Raw genomic sequence first — 16,892 nt, 5'->3', positions numbered from 1 at the left:
GATATTATTTACCTAATTTGCATAATGTTCCACTGATATATAAAGAACCAAAAATTTGATTTTAATGAAACTTTAAAGAGAACTATGCAGAAACCCAATTAGTTTTTAGTCCCCGTTCGGACGCAGTCCGAAAACGGGGACTTATGTTTTGCCCTGTGTGCGTCCGTCCGTCCGTGCGTCCGTGCGTCCGTGCTTCCGTGCGTCCGTGATCACCTGTATCTCGAACATGCATGGACCGATTGAGTTCAAACTTCACTCATACATCACACATTATATGGGACATATGCACATGCATTTTTTTCATGATCCGATTAACGATAGCCGAATAGCGGCCATTTTAAGGCCGAAAATGCATCAAAATCGCACATTTTCACCATTCCGGACCCGGATCTCAGTTATGCATGGACGGATTTTGTTCAAATTTGGTACATACATTAAACATAATAGGACCTTGATGCACGTCATTTTTTTTTTTGGATCGGGTTCGAAATGGCCGACTGGCGGCCATTTTGTTTTAAAGAATTCAGTTCTGGATCCGTATCTGAGACATGCTTGGATTGATCGAGTTCAAACTTCACACACACAAGGTACATCATGTCACAAATATGTATGTGCATTTGTTTCATGATCTCATTAACGATAGCCAAATGGCGGCCGCTTTAAGGCCGAAAATGCATTGAAATCGCACATTTTCACCATTCCGGACCCGGATCTCAGTTATGCATGGACGGATTTCATTCAAATTTGGTACATACATTAAACATAATAGGACCTTGATGCACGTCATTTTTTTTTTCGGATCAAGTTCGAAATAGCCGACTGGCGGCCATTTTGTTTTAAAGAATTCAGTTCTGGATCCGTATCAGAGACATGTCTGGATTGATCAAGTTCAAACTTCACACACACAAGGTACATCATGTCACAAATATGTATGTGTATTTGTTTCATGATCTCATTAACGATAGCCAAATGGCGGCCGCTTTAAGGCCGAAACTGCATTGAAATCGCACATTTTCACCATTCCGGACCCGGATCTCAGTTATGCATGGACGGATTTTGTTCAAATTTGGTACATACATTAAACATAATAGGACCTTGATGCACGTCATTTTTTTTTTTGGATCGGGTTCGAAATGGCCGACTGGCGGCCATTTTGTTTTAAAGAATTCAGTTCTGGATCCGTATCTGAGACATGCTTGGATTGATCGAGTTCAAACTTCACACACACAAGGTACATCATGTCACAAATATGTATGTGCATTTGTTTCATGATCTCATTAACGATAGCCAAATGGCGGCCGCTTTAAGGCCGAAAATGCATTGAAATCGCACATTTTCACCATTCCGGACCCGGATCTCAGTTATGCATGGACGGATTTCATTCAAATTTGGTACATACATTAAACATAATAGGACCTTGATGCACGTCATTTTTTTTTTCGGATCAAGTTCGAAATAGCCGACTGGCGGCCATTTTGTTTTAAAGAATTCAGTTCTGGATCCGTATCCGAGACATGTCTGGATTGATCAAGTTCAAACTTCACACACACAAGGTACATCATGTCACAAATATGTATGTGTATTTGTTTCATGATCTCATTAACGATAGCCAAATGGCGGCCGCTTTAAGGCCGAAACTGCATTGAAATCGCACATTTTCACCATTCCGGACCCGGATCTCAGTTATGCATGGACGGATTTCATTCAAACTTGGTACATACATTAAACATAATAGGACCTTGATGCACGTCATTTTTTTTTTCGGATCAAGTTCGAAATAGCCGACTGGCGGCCATTTTGTTTTAAAGAATTCAGTTCTGGATCCGTATCCGAGACATGCTTGGATTGATCGAGTTCAAACTTCACACACACAAGGTACATCATGTCACAAATATGTATGTGCATTTGTATCATGATCTCATTAACGATAGCCAAATGGCGGCCGCTTTAAGGCCGAAAATGCATTGAAATCGCACATTTTCACCATTCCGGACCCGTATCTCAGTTATGCATGGATGGATTTTGTTCAAATTTGGTACATACATTAAACATAATAGGACCTTGATGCACATCTTTTTTTTTTCGGATCAAGTTCGAAATGGCCGACTGGCGGCCATTTTGTTAAAGAATTCAGTTCTGGATCCGTATCCAAGACATGTCTGGATTGATCAAGTTCAAACTTCACACACACATGGTACATCATGTCACAAATAGATATGTGCCTTTGTTTCATGATCTGCTTAACAATAGCGAAATGATGGCCATTTTAAGGCCGAAAATGCATCAAAATCACGTATTTTCACAATTCCAGAACCGGATCTCAGTCATGCATGGATGGATTTTGTTCAGATTTAGCACAATGTGTTGTACATATGCAGGTGCATTTCGGTCATGATCTGCTTTGAATGTATATGTCACTCAAATATGAACGGAACGGGGACGTGTCATTGACAATGACTTGTTGGTAAATATTTATGCTTATTAATCACCTAATTAACATAATTAATTAACACTGATCATCACATTTGAATAAAATTTGGTACATAAATGCTCTAGGACAATAGACAGGCCTGATTAATTTGGATTAATAATAATTCTCTAATTAGCATAATAATTCATAATTTTTTTGTTCTGTTCTGTTCATATTAGTTACTTGATTTACATAATTAGTTTTCAGCTTTTCCATCAATATCTCATGTAAGAGTAATTTTTAATTAATTTTTAATGTGTCTTCAATACTCTCAGCACACGGGAGTTTTTTCTAAGCTTTCTTTGATTTTGCAATTTGATTTGAAATGGCTGACTTGTGGCCATTTTGATTTTGTTTAAATTTTGTACAAACGCAATATTTTTAGATTTCGATAAAATTTAACAAACTGACAGCTATTTTTGTCCCAAAAAAAATAAAATTTTTAGATTTTATTGAAATTTGGTGTACAAATAATAGATAACCAGTGCTCATTAGCTTATTTTTTACTTTAAATACTTGGACATGCTTTCACTGATTCATATAGGTACAGACACAGATTAATTATGACACAATGGTAACTACATATGCACATTTGTTTCAACAAATCATCAACCATTTTTCTGATGTGCCTAATTGGTGCATCCTACCTGTGATTGGGACAGTTTTGTTGTGTATTACTGGTAATTGTACAATGTATATGCAACAGTGAATGTGAACCACTCAATACTGTTACCAATATGTCATTATTCATATCAATGTTTTCCATAATTACCATCAAATTGTTCTAATATAATCATAATATCAAATCAAATCTTAAAACTACATCAACCCATTGCATTCTGTAATGTTGCACTGTCTAGTGTATGAACGTGGGGGGGGGGGGACTGACATTTAAATTTGTTATTTAAGTGTTTTCTTAATCGTCTACAGTATTCACAGTTTAACATATTTGGTTCTTATGTGTTTCTATAGAAGGTACAATTGTAATAGAGTAAATGTACAGTGATATCTTTAAATTCTTATCTATAATTCACTAAAATCAATTATTTTTTTTTTTCTTTCTTCAGCATCACCTCCCAAACCAGCAGTACAACCAAGGCAGCCAAGAAATCCGAGTGAGTGACAAGTCATTACAATATATTTCATTAGTTTAATTGTTAATTACTGGCTTTTTTAAAAACTCCTTTTGGCATATTTATTGTTTTTTGTCTTTTATGAAATCAAATTATCAGTGTGTATAGAATAGAATTCTTAATTAATATTGTAAAGATAATGTGACATTTCTTTTTTGGTTAAAAAAATTTTTACATAGTTTTACATAATCAAATTTTTATTATATGTTTTGAAACCTTTAAATATTAGCATTCAAAAAACAAATTTTTCTAAACCCCAACTAAAAAACGCATGACATGTACAGTCTTCTCCTATAATGTAATTTATTAAAGAGTGATTTTTTTAAAGGATTTGTACCACGGTCAACATAACACAGGGAAATTCACCATATTCTGCTTTTTAAGTCCCTGTTCGAACAAAGTTTGGTCACCATCCATTTTGGCTCATATTCCAGAACCCTAAAAGGGTTCTTGGGCATGAATAAAATAAAATAAAATTTCTCCCAATTGCAATAGGAACTAGGTCATTAGCAATAACTAATTTATCATAACAGTTGCTCATTTAACAATTATTTAATAAATGAGTGATATAAAAAAAGTTGTTTAGTGTTTTTTTAAAAATAATCAAGATCATAGTATCATAGAACAAACATTTTTTTGAACACCCAACTGCTCTATATAATGAGTATTTTAGGTAATTCTCTCAAATATATATGCTTGTAGATTACCTTCTAGTGAGAACCGCATAGAGTTCTCAATTTTTCTTGTTGACGTTGAACTGTATATATGGGCAGTGTAACTATCTTGAAAAGTTTTATAAAACATTTTCTATTAGGAGACAACTAAAAGAATCTGTTGTAGCAAAGGATAATAACACTTACACTGCAACTTTGCTGTCACTCTGGGTTTAGTACTAAATTTCATTCTTGTTTTCCTTAAGTGTAATTAGCATTGTTTATAATCCCTAATATGAATGATCTTAGCATCTTTGTTGATTTCAGACTTGCAAATCCCTCCTATAACAACAATTCTAGACATTAGTGGACCATGGCACTGATGTCGTGTCTTTAACATGTAAATCCAGTTGTTGAGCACTGAGGGGTCAGTTCACTGAAGATAAAACTCACCATGAATGATAAAACAAGATTATTTTAACTTTTTTTTTATTTGAATTTGTTTCAGTGGCCTGTGTACAAGAAGAACTGATAAGCAAACTAAACACAATCTCACAGTGATGATGTATTATAGTAAACCTTTCACAGTGTTGATTTACTATATATTGGTATATAGAAAGTATAAGTGGTTATTATAATTATAAAAAAAGTAATATAGCATCTCAAATCCATCATTTTAAATGCTTCTGTATATATTGTTGTTGCCTGCTTAGAAATGTACGGTACTTATGTTGACTTATTATTATTATTAACTTTATTAATAGTGTATATTTCAAACATTGTTAAGGCAAATTAATTGTTAATTACTAGATTTTGTTTTGACTTTTTTCCATGTCAGTAATTGTAAAACAATAATTTGATTGTTAATTCTCACGAAAAATTAATCTAACAATTTTCAAAACTTTTGAATGAAATGTTTTAAATTTGTACAATCTCTGCAATTATAATATTAGCAAAAACAATGTATTGAAAGACAGTGAAGTTTAGTTTCTTCAAAAATTAGAACAGCTTTTTTTTTCTTTCACCAAATGTATATATACTGATGTCATTTACATATAAAATGAATATGGTTTTATGAACTAAAGTTTGAATATATATTCGGACATTTATATTATACATGTACAATTTGAAGATTATTTTGCTAGATTCAGTAATCGCGAATCAATACACATCAACTACTATCACCCGAAAGCGACAATAGCTATGATTCTGAAATTTTTTTTGTATAATATAATCACATAAAGACGGCCAAATATTACCGAAATATTTTTTTTGCATACACTTGCATGAGCAAAGTGACTCTATACAAGGCTGCAAATGTCACATATGATGTGAAAGCTAAGGGTCGAGTAGCCGCCATTTTGTTAAAATCAGTCACTTGCAAGTGATTTAATGTACAACATTGGTATAGAGCATATATGCAAAGCTTTCATTTCGGCAATTTCTGTTACAAATTGGTATTAATGTCACAGGAAATGTTTTATTAAAAATATAAAATCAGAGAAAAAAGATTGATACCATAGTTACAGCTATTGTCCCTTCTTTATGCCAATTAAATTATTGATTTTCTATTTACTATATTGAAGAAATGAAGAAAAATTAATAATTATTATGCTATCGCTATTTCTACTTATACATCGACATACTGTCCATTTTGCATAGAGGCAAAACAAGCACAATAGTAAGGCAACAGTTACAATTTACAAATACACCTAAAAGTACTGATATCAACTCATTTCAGGGGAACTTATAACTTGTGTTCCGTCCATTCTATTTGTCACATTTCTCGAAGTTCATTTTTTTCACATGATTATTTTCTTCTACCACATATTCAGAATGGTCGATTAGCAGCCATATTTTCAAAAACATCTGAGTTGCACTGACAGATTCTGTTAAAACTTGGAATATTGGTAACACCTGTTGTCTTTTTGAAGCACAACTATTGTTTTTCAAAGATGCTTAGTTTTGGTAATTTTTGCTCATAAAATCAAATCAAAGTTTAATAAAATTTATTCAAACTTGTAAATTTTTGTTGTTGCACAATTAAATCTAATCAAATTACAAATTCACATCAGTAAAGCTCAAATATGGTACACAGACAATTGTGTTCAATCACATCAACAAAAGCTGATCTGTGTCGCAATCCAATTCAAGATGGCTGACTGGCAGTTTACATACATGTTTATGTATGCATATATAGTTGTATAGTACTGGTATAATGAGTTTGAATTTTATATACTAGTACACAAAATACCTGTACTTGGCAAAGCCAAAACATATATTAATCATGGAAAGCTATATTGTAATTTGAAGTTAATATTATGCTTGCAAAAAAAACATTTTAGATAGTATGTACCATGTACATGTCAGTGCCTGTGCGCACCTTAATTTGCATTTTTGTTTGCCATTGTTGACATGTATAAATAGGATTATTATACATTGGAGATCAAAGACAATAGAATTTTCCCATCCCGTACAGAGGTGTTTGAATGTGTTACTGATCATTTGAATGTATTTGGAAGAAATTGGTTGTCATGTTTAAGTCACATTCAAACATTTTACACTTTTTTTTTATTTACTGCAGAGGCGCTATAAGTGCATGATGGAAAAAGATTCTCATCACTGATCGCAAACGTTCGCACAGCGCAAATTGTTCTTTGTTGCCATTATAAGGCCGTTATCTCTCGTTATAATAAGAGAAAAGATGTATAATAATATGCTTATCACAAGAATACCGTAAAGTATGCACAAAGACAGTACGGTAACACAACGAGCTCTAGCTGCTACGTGGTAGTTGATATAATCACCATACTAGTATTCTTGTAATAACCTCATTTAATATTTAAATCATATACACATTATATGGTATTCCAGACATTTTGGTAAACTTTGAGTTTTTTGTATATTTACTACATGTTTGGTCTGGTTATTCAATCCAGATTTTTCTTCTATTAGAGAAATACATTGTAGGAGTGCCTAAGACAATATTTAGCCTTTATTTGAAAAATAGATTCACTTGCATTGAAATTTGCAGTATTTATTATATAACACACATGATACATGACCACTATGGCAAATGGCTTCCAAAATCTAGTGAGCGAGAGACATAAATCACTCATGTTGTAGTGTTCCAATTACCTTGGTTTAATACATAGACCACAGGAACAGTGGACATAACAGAGGAGAATGGTACTTTATTTTGAGGGACAGATAAGTCTTGCATCTCTCTCTCTCTCTCTCTTTGACATATCAATGTTGATTCACTTTTAAGGTCATTAGATCAAGTGCGAAAATAATTTCATTTTGGATCAATAACTACAAAGACTATTGAAAGTAACTACATGATGCCATATTAAGAGGGGAATAGTGAGATTCAACCATTGCACAGTCATGTGCAAGGAATCAAGTGTTGGTCTTGTGCACTTCTATCTTATGTATGCAGTGGTTGGTTTCTTTTTTTTTTTTTGACTGGTGCAATATATTTTTTTATAATTTTTTTAATTTGTAAAATATTGATATTGTTTAATTGTTGATTTTCTTTATACATTTGAAAAAAAATGTTCATGATGTTAATATAATTCTGGCACTAATAATTTTCCAAATTATTCACGTTGCCATTTTGTTTGCATTTATTGTTTTTCAATGGTGAAAGCGATAATTACATGTAATTTAGGATTATACATCTTTATAATATCTTCACTTATAAATTTCATAATTGCAAAAAAAAAAATAACTGATTCTATATTCAGTTCCAAGTCTATACATTGCAATGTTGTTTTGTTTTATTTTTGTGTGTGATTATTATAATGTCACTTTTATAATCTTTCCAATTTAGAGTACATGTAGTTGTATTCTATGTGTCTTAATAATATATTTTTTAAGATGCCATATGTTAATCTTGAATAATCATGTGAAGACTTTCAAAAATGAAAATAAATTTGTGCATGACAATTGTGTGCGTTCATGGTTTTGACTCCTGTATGTGAAGCACACAATGGGAGTCTTTGTTCGTGTGTCTGTCTGTCTGTCTGTGTGTGTGTATATGTATGCAAGTGTGTGTGTGTCCGTCCATCTGTTCCACTGATATCTCAAGAACCATACATCGGTTTTTGATGAAACATAGATGCTCTGGGCCAATGCGCAGATTTGACATTCAACTCATCAAAAATCAGTAAAAATAAATTCCATACAAAAAACTCCCAAAACGTCTTTTCAGCGAAAATAAATTCCAGCTAAAATCAAGTATTTTACAGTATGGTATGTTTGCCACTGATCTGAGTACAGCCATAGTATAAATATTATAATATATTAATATTGAGTATACCTTGTATTCAAGGTATCTGTAGTCATGCTTGACTGGTCAGAACATGATGGTGATGAATTACTCAGGTTCACTAACAAAAATCCTTGTTTATTTTATTGCCCGTGTTCAGAAAAAAAAACGCACAAAACAAATGAATGTTCATTTAATGAAACATTGATAAAACATATAGTTACCCCAATGTAGGTCAATATTCAGTTTATGATTCTCTGAGGGATTATTGACCTCAATTTGGACCTTCCTCAATAACAATATCAATAACTTCTACTTTAATAACTACCAATATTTGTTCTGACACAAATACAACTGGTATAACTACTCTGAGAAACAACTTACAAATATAAACGAATACAGATACTATGTATCGCTGAATAACTGTCCTATCATTTGCAAAAATCACATAAAACATTTGTAATTTTTAAAGGAAAAAAACGAAAGGATAGATGAGTCGTGTAAATATCGTTGAGGGCGTGTATCTTGGATCATTTTCTGGGGGTATAGTCCGCCATTTTGTAGAGTCAAAATGAGACATTGTTGTGTTCCGCTCTGTTACAATAACTCGATGAAAAATCGTGGCCTGCATTTTTATCGGATACCCAAGAAACAGGACTTGCGAAATAAGTACGCTGAAGTCATCAAAGGCGACAAAGTGCGCTTTGATTCCGAACATACGCGTATTTGCAGCGCCCACTTCGTCGGGGGTGAGAAACAATACGGCAGTCAGATACCAACAATCTTCCCGTGGAATGGTCTTCACGAAGATGGCAAGTCGTCAGTCCTGCAAAGTGACCATAATTATAGTTTACCGACATACTCTGAAAACACGCAAGAACCTCAAGAGCCTGAACAGAAATGTAAAGCGTCTACAAGTACAATTCGAGTCGCCGCGGAGCCCGAATTCAACTCAGGTGAATCCTTGAGGCTCGAAATCTGTGCTCTAAAAGCGTCCCTAGCGAAAAGTCAACGAGAAACACAAGAATTACGCGGCGAATATGACGTGTTGGTAGAACGACACAGATTGGAGACGGAGAAATTAGGAAGACAAATCCAGGTACTCACCGAGAAACACGAGCGAGAGCTAGAGATACTGACAAAAGATAATAATGATCAGAAACGCGAGGTGGCGTGGTTGAGAGAAAAAGAATTCGGTATTGATAAATTCAAAAATGACGACCGTGCTATTAATTTCTACACGGGTTTTCCGGATTATGACCGCATGAAGGCATGTTTTAACTATCTGGGCAGCTCCGTCGTCGACATCACTATGTGGAGGCAGAAAATGGCACCCATGAACCAGTTCTTCATGGTTATGTGCCATGTCAAACTAAATCTATTAAAAACGGACTTGGGAGAGCGCTTCAACGTTTCCACGGCAACCATATCCAGAATCTGCGACAGATGGCTCACTCTACTGTACAAGAAGGTTCAGGAAATTGACATGTGGCCTGCAAGGCAGTTCATATTTCCGCAAGTTGTCCGTGACGGTGTCATAAAACATGGCCAGATATTAGAAAAAAACATTCTGATTGCTCAGAAAAGGAATTCACATAAAAAAGATCAGCCCAGTATCGGACCAGTTGGTTATTCGATGAGCGATGCTGGAAAAACCATTGTCACAGTCTACCCTCCCTCCTTGGATGACACTGAGCAACAAAATGCATTTACAAACCAGATAGAAGAAGAAGAATTGAGTTTAGACTTGCCCTACCCGCAGGATGCAGATTCAATGGATCTATATTTTCCACGAGAACCAGACTCGGTACCAGATGGCTGGTCTGATAAGAGGCCAGATAGAAGGCAAACCAGGGTTGTAAGGAATGCTGAAAATACACCGGAGACAGAATCAAATCTGGTTGAGTATGTACCAGATGTAAGACCAGATGAAGCCAAAAGTGTTGTTCCATATGAATTGCAGGATGAATCAAGTTCATTTGATGCATGCATTCAGTAACAGCGTTCCTTTCCTCTAAGCAAATTTGGAATTAGGAGTGATTGAATCCAAGGTGCATGAAATTAAAAGTAATGTTCAGTAATGTAGAAATCAACTGATAGTCCTTTAAAACCAGTACCTACTTTGAATAAAATACTTGCTAATTTTTTTTTTTCCTTTTTAGCAGCTAAAAACAAAAAAAATACAATAAGTATTTTGGGGATTATCTATATTTTCTTTTATTGAAAACAAAAATAAATCCCAGAATGGTTCTGAGATTCTCCATTTTTCAATAAAAAAAACTTAGGTGTCTCACTAAGATAATTAAATTAGGCTTGAAGGGAACACAAAATTGCACTGTATGGTAAAATTATTACCAAATTTTATACAATTAATATTACAAACCTACCTCGAAGCTAATTTCAAGAATTTATGAAAGTTTTGGCATATTAATAATGTTTTATATATACAAAATACACAAACTTTTTTTTTATACATTTGAACTTCAACTTGTGCAATCTCAATGGCTTAGCAACAGTCCCGAAAAAGGAATACAATTTAATGGTTTGTATCAAACTGTTGTGATGATACACACATATTTTCTCAATTAGGAGTGCATCTCCAATTTGAGCACATGTAAACAATCAATTGAACTAAATGTGTACAAGTTCATTCAAATATTACTTCTTTTGACCATAAACACACATTTACGTAATTAAGCATTTGCGCTAATAATACAGTAAATGTGGTACTTTAAAAAACAAATTTCTGTGATCAAGTTATTTGAAGTGCTGTGAATCAATTTTATCTGATCTAATTGTTTGAAGAGAAAAACATTAAAGATAACTGTTTTTTTTTTTTATACCAAATGGCTTCTATAAGCACTTCTTTCTTAGATAAATGTTAATAATAAAACATTCAAGGCTGGCTATGTGAAAATAAATGAAGTACATTACAAATAATTTTCCAATTACATAGTACAACATTTATATATATTTATTGCACAGATTTTAAGGGATCTTCTGCCAAGTACAATCAGTCAAAAAAGTCAACAATTTTATAGTATTTTTTTTTATTTATATAATAGTCATTTATTAATTTTCAGTTTAGTAGATTTTGATCTCATAATTTTTATGTGTTCTCAATATGGCTCAGAAAAAAAAAATGTTTTCTAAAGTCAAAGAGGGTGTACATGTTTTGAGTTTCATATTTGCTTTCATTTCAAAATTCTGTACACAACACAACAAAAACACAATTTTTTATTCTGGGCTGTGCATGAGCTTTGTGGCCATATCAAATGAGGATAATACTTGCATCTCTACAAAGTATGTACAGCATCAAAACGATGACAGGTGTAGAATTCTTGTTGTCTGTGCTTGGTTAATATATTTAGTTTCCCTGCACAGTTGACAATGAATATACGTTGTACATCTGTCACTCAGATATCACTCAGATGAACTTGATTCCTAACGACATCCACTGTGTTGGTTGGTACACTTTCTGTACTGTCTTCGTGCATATTTTACAGTATCCTTGTAAAAACCCCATAGTATTTTGAATGCATCTTTTAAATTTGAAGCTTAATCTTTTCATTCTCGTTTAGATTTAGGCTCAAAAAAGGTGAAGGTTTTGTTGCTGATCGTGTGTGTGTCAGTGTGAAATCTTCACCAGTGTGCCACGTAAGGTAGAATGAAGAAGTTGCATATTCCATGGATGTCCATTGTAACATGTTGAATTTTTGGTAAAAATATAAATGTAAAATAAATATTTGCTGAAAAGAGTTTTTGGTCGTTTGGAGATTATGTTTATGACAGGGTTTTTTGTGAGTTGAATGTAAAATATAGGAAAAAAAGGGAATATTCACTGGATTTTATTGTCACTGAATCTTTCCTTCAGTGAAAATAATTTCCAAGGAGAAATAAAATATTTTACAGCATTTATGTAAATCTTGATGTATCAATTCTTTGAGCACAAAAGTTTAATTGTTTTTGATATTTTTTCTCCAAATTTTTCATCAATGCCAATATAAAATAATGTCACTTACCGGTAGTTCCATATTATTGAAATTTTATAAAATACATAAAATATATTGCACCAAAATCTTTGTGTAAAAATATGTTAATTTTTTACTTTTCCCAGAAAACTGTTTGTTTCTGGTTACTGTGTGTGTCACAGCATTTTTTATCACAACTCAATGTTGGAAAACATTTTTACTTTTCCTAATAGGACCATGAAATCATATTAAAAATTGCATTATAATGATGCTTGGATGATGGCAACTCTGACCATTAATTTACAGACATTTCAGGCAATGTTCATTTTTTGACTCCCGTGTGCGAAGCACAATTAATTACCATGAATATTAATTACCTAATTTGCATGATAATTAGCTGATTTTTAGCTGTTCCACTGATATCTGAAGAACCACTCATTGGATTTTGATGAAACTTGGCACATGGATGCTCTGAACTAATGCGCAGATTTGATTAGTTTTGGGGTAAAAATCTATGAATATTAATTACCTAATTTGCATGATAATTAACTGATTTTAAGCTGTTCTATGACTGTTCCGCTGATATTTGAAGAACCACTAATTGGATTTTGATGGAACTCTGCACATGGATGTTCTGAACTAATGCGCACATTTGATTAATTTTGGGTAAAAATCTGTTTATATTAATTACCTAATTTGCATAATGATCAATCAATTTTCGGCTTTTCCACTGATATCTCAAGTACTTAATCATAACATTTCACTAAAACTTGGTACATAGATGTCATATGACACTGCACAGACTTGATAGTTTTTAGGGTAATATCAGTACATATTAATTACCTAATTTGCGTAATTAATTTTCAGCTTTTGATATTTCGAGTAGTAATTATCACGTTTCAATGAAACTAGGTGCAGAGACTTAATTAGTTTTTGGGTTAATGTTTGTGCATATTAATTACCTTATTAGCATAATTAGTTAATTTTCAGCTTTTCACCTGATATCTCAAGTACGAATCATCACATTCCAATGAGACTTGCGACATAGATCTTCTAGGATTATGCAGAGACCTGATTAATTTCGAGATAAATAATTGTGCATATTAATTACCTAATTTGCATAATTAGTTATTTTTTTGCTGTTCTATGGCTGTTGCACTGATGTCTAAAAAACCACTCATCGGATTTTAATGAGACTTTTAAAAGAGTACCCATCACATTTCAATGAACCTAGGACTATACACCATATTAGTTTTTGGTAAATATTTATGCTTCTTAATCACCTAATTAACATAACCAATTAATACTGATATCTCAAGTATTGATCATCACATTTGAATAAAACTTTGTACATAAATGGTCTAGGACAATAGACAGCCTAATTAATTTTGGGTTAAAATCTGTTCATATTAATTCTCTAATTAGTATAATAATTAATAATTTTTTGGTTCTAATCACATTTCAATGAAACTTGGTACATTGTGCAGACCTTATTAGTTTTACACTTAAATCTGTTCATATTAGTTACCTTATTTGCATAATTAGTATTCTGCATTTCCATCAATATCTCAAGTTCAAGTAATTTTGAATTAATTTTTAATGTGTCTCCAATACTCTCAGCACACGGGAGTTCTTTCTAAGCTTTCCTTGATTTTTACTGTAACACAGCACTACAAAAACACTGCTCTTAATTTTTTTTCAATTATGCAAATTTTGATCTTCAAGCTAAAATAAAGTATTTTACTGTACCAGCCATTTGGAGACATGTTTTGAGCTACAAAGTAATATACCTATAGTTGATCTAACAGTGGTCCAAAATTCTGGTGATTACCGGTATAGTATACAAATGAAAAATAATTGTAGATCTAGAGTTAGAGAAATGTATCCAAGACAATGAATCACATGCCCCAAGAATAACCCAAGATACAGAAGTTGCTCATTTTCACTCAGGTGGTAGACTAACAGTCTCTTGATTGTTTTTTGGTGATTTGTCAATAAATAAAATGTATGCATGCATAAGTGCCAGGTTTTGTGGTAACCCTCTCTCTCAAAAAAAAAAAGACTATGAAATCTGCTCATGTGGTGACAATGACATCTACAATGCCTCACAATATCAATTACATGAAGAGCAAAAGTTCAGTGCAGAGCATTGAAATAACTAGAGATTATACGTACAATATATTATGTATGATACGTCTAGTCACTATATGGTGTGAAAAATTAGTAGGCTGAATTTATACTTTTTATATACTTTGAAAATGCAAAGAGGGCAGAACAACAAAATGCATTTTATAGTTCCTACATCAAAGCTTTTATTCCAATGGCCCCTTACAAAAGTTTCCTATAGGATTTTAAAAATCTTATAGCATTTTAGGACTTTTCATGAAATCCTATAGGACATGTATAGTCCCATAGGATTTTATGTAAATTCCTAAAGGAATCAACAAGTCCTATAGGACTTTACACTGCCAGTTTGCATATGTAGAGTAAGTTACCTGGATTCATATCATCCCCTACAAAAATATTACATACTATCATAAGATGTCAACATTGTTTCAAATTGAACTTTAGTCAATCTCATTACAATCAGTTGTATTTTACGGCATGTTTTTTATTAGCTCCGCTCTCGACTTCGTCGAGCGGAGCTTATCATATGAGTGATTGTCCGTCGTCGTCTGTGTCAATGTTTTACTTTTTCGACTTCTTCTTGAAAACTACAAGCCTGAATGCTTTGATACTTGGTGTATATGTACCTTGGGTAGACCTCTCTCGGATTTGTTCATTTCATGATCTTATCTTCAATTCTCTAATTTTGGTGAATATTTTTGTCATTTTTGGTAAAAAGTGATATTTTCAACTTCTTGTTAAAAACCGCAAGTCCAATTGCTTTGATATTACATATATAGGTACTACATGTGGACCTCTCTCAGACTTGTTCATTTGTATGATGATATCTTCAATTTCCCAATTTTGATGAATATATTTGTCACTTTGGTGAAAAGTGATATTTTTGAATTCTTGTTGAAAACTGTAAGTCCCATTGCATTGGTACTATGCATATTGTTCATTTTCTAATGATATCTTCTGTTCTTTAATTGAAATGTGCATTGCTAACAGCGGAGCTATCTCAGCCGAGAGGCTGCTTGTTTCTTTATATTTTGTCTCAATAAATTTATAAGAAGTTTTGTGTTAATGTTTTAGAAATTGATGAAGATTAAAAAAACTTTTTCAAATTATCTACTTTCAATATATTTTGCACACTGATAAAATCCAGAATAGATTTGAGCATTTTTGTTTATGAACTGCTTGTTTCACCAGGCTGTAATAGGGACTATTTTTAATTTGTGAATAGCATTTCAACAGATTAGATGTTTCAACCCTGCAATTGCTTGTAAAATTAGATATGCCACTAGGATGGGCTAATGAGCATTAGCAAACTTCTTACTGAGTGAATTGTTATGCAAATTAGCAATTATCTCGGCTTCTTTTTAGTGCACATCCCAGAACTTTAAAAAAAATAGCTCCTAGACGCTTTGACCTTTTGTTTTGAAATTTTCACAAATAATTGACAATGTGTTTATCTTCAAAACGCTGTCGGGACATTGTTTTTGGTTGAACAGTGTTACAACAATCGTACAGACAAATAGCCTGGGTGTTAATTTATGCATAAACTTGAAGTAGTGAAATTTAAGCTGCTGCCCTGCAAAATTGACAACTGGTAGACAGTTTTCAAGACGGCACTTTCTTCATAATAAACAGATGTACCCATGAAACAGATGCATGATTTATAAGCTAATTTTTTTTTAAATCACTTTTGACCAAAAAAGCACATTTTTGTGCACATTTCAAACTAGTCTCCATAAAAAAAAAATACTAACAACATTTTAAAATTCATACAATAAGCTTTCCGAAAATATATAGTTTTGTGGACAAGGGAGGTCATCTTGGTTTCCTAATTAACTAATTAAAATACCTGTCAGGTAAACTGCATCTCCACCTTAAGTAACAAATCTAAGACTAGACCGACTAATTGTGCAAATTAGGTAATTATTTTGCATGAATGTGAACCCTCAATCATGTCTATGCATTGTCCTATAACATCTATGTACAAAGTTTCATTTAACAGAAATGTGGTTAGTACTTAAGATATCTGTGGAAAAGACATACACACACAGACAGGCTAACAGGCAAGATTCCTACTGTCTGTCTCGCACACAGGAGTGACAAATGTGATCGCCCAAGTTTTGTTCAATAGGCAAAAATAACTTCCAGCTACAATAATCCACAGTATATGTATTGCTAGGAAAACTATAGGTGTCCATCCATAACAACAATTGACTGCCCCTCTCGAGTTCCCTAAAATGTCCCATTCTGCAGTGCGAGGACGCAAAA

General features: G+C 33.0%; 1 protein-coding gene across 4 annotated transcripts in view; it reads left to right on the top strand.

Annotated features, from left to right (window-relative positions):
- The window catches only part of LOC102808088 (signal-transducing adaptor protein 1-like), a 40,289-nt gene extending 32,082 nt beyond the window's left edge, over positions 1 to 8,207 (top strand). For all 4 annotated transcript variants that reach the window (XM_085507164.1, XM_085507162.1, XM_085507163.1 and 1 more), the window contains 2 exons: positions 3,538 to 3,585; positions 4,765 to 8,207. In XM_085507164.1, the coding sequence (XP_085363290.1) occupies positions 3,538 to 3,585; positions 4,765 to 4,817 (101 nt within the window). In that variant the 3' untranslated portion in view covers positions 4,818 to 8,207. The remainder of the gene's footprint in view (positions 1 to 3,537; positions 3,586 to 4,764) is intronic.
- The last annotated feature ends 8,685 nt before the right edge of the window (positions 8,208 to 16,892 follow it).

This window comes from Saccoglossus kowalevskii, chromosome 13 (assembly GCF_978046115.1).
Source record: "Saccoglossus kowalevskii chromosome 13, keSacKowa6.1, whole genome shotgun sequence".
Lineage (NCBI taxonomy): Eukaryota > Metazoa > Hemichordata > Enteropneusta > Harrimaniidae > Saccoglossus > Saccoglossus kowalevskii.
The sequence above is the reverse complement of the archived record's forward strand: the minus strand, read 5'-3'. Positions and strand labels throughout refer to the sequence as shown.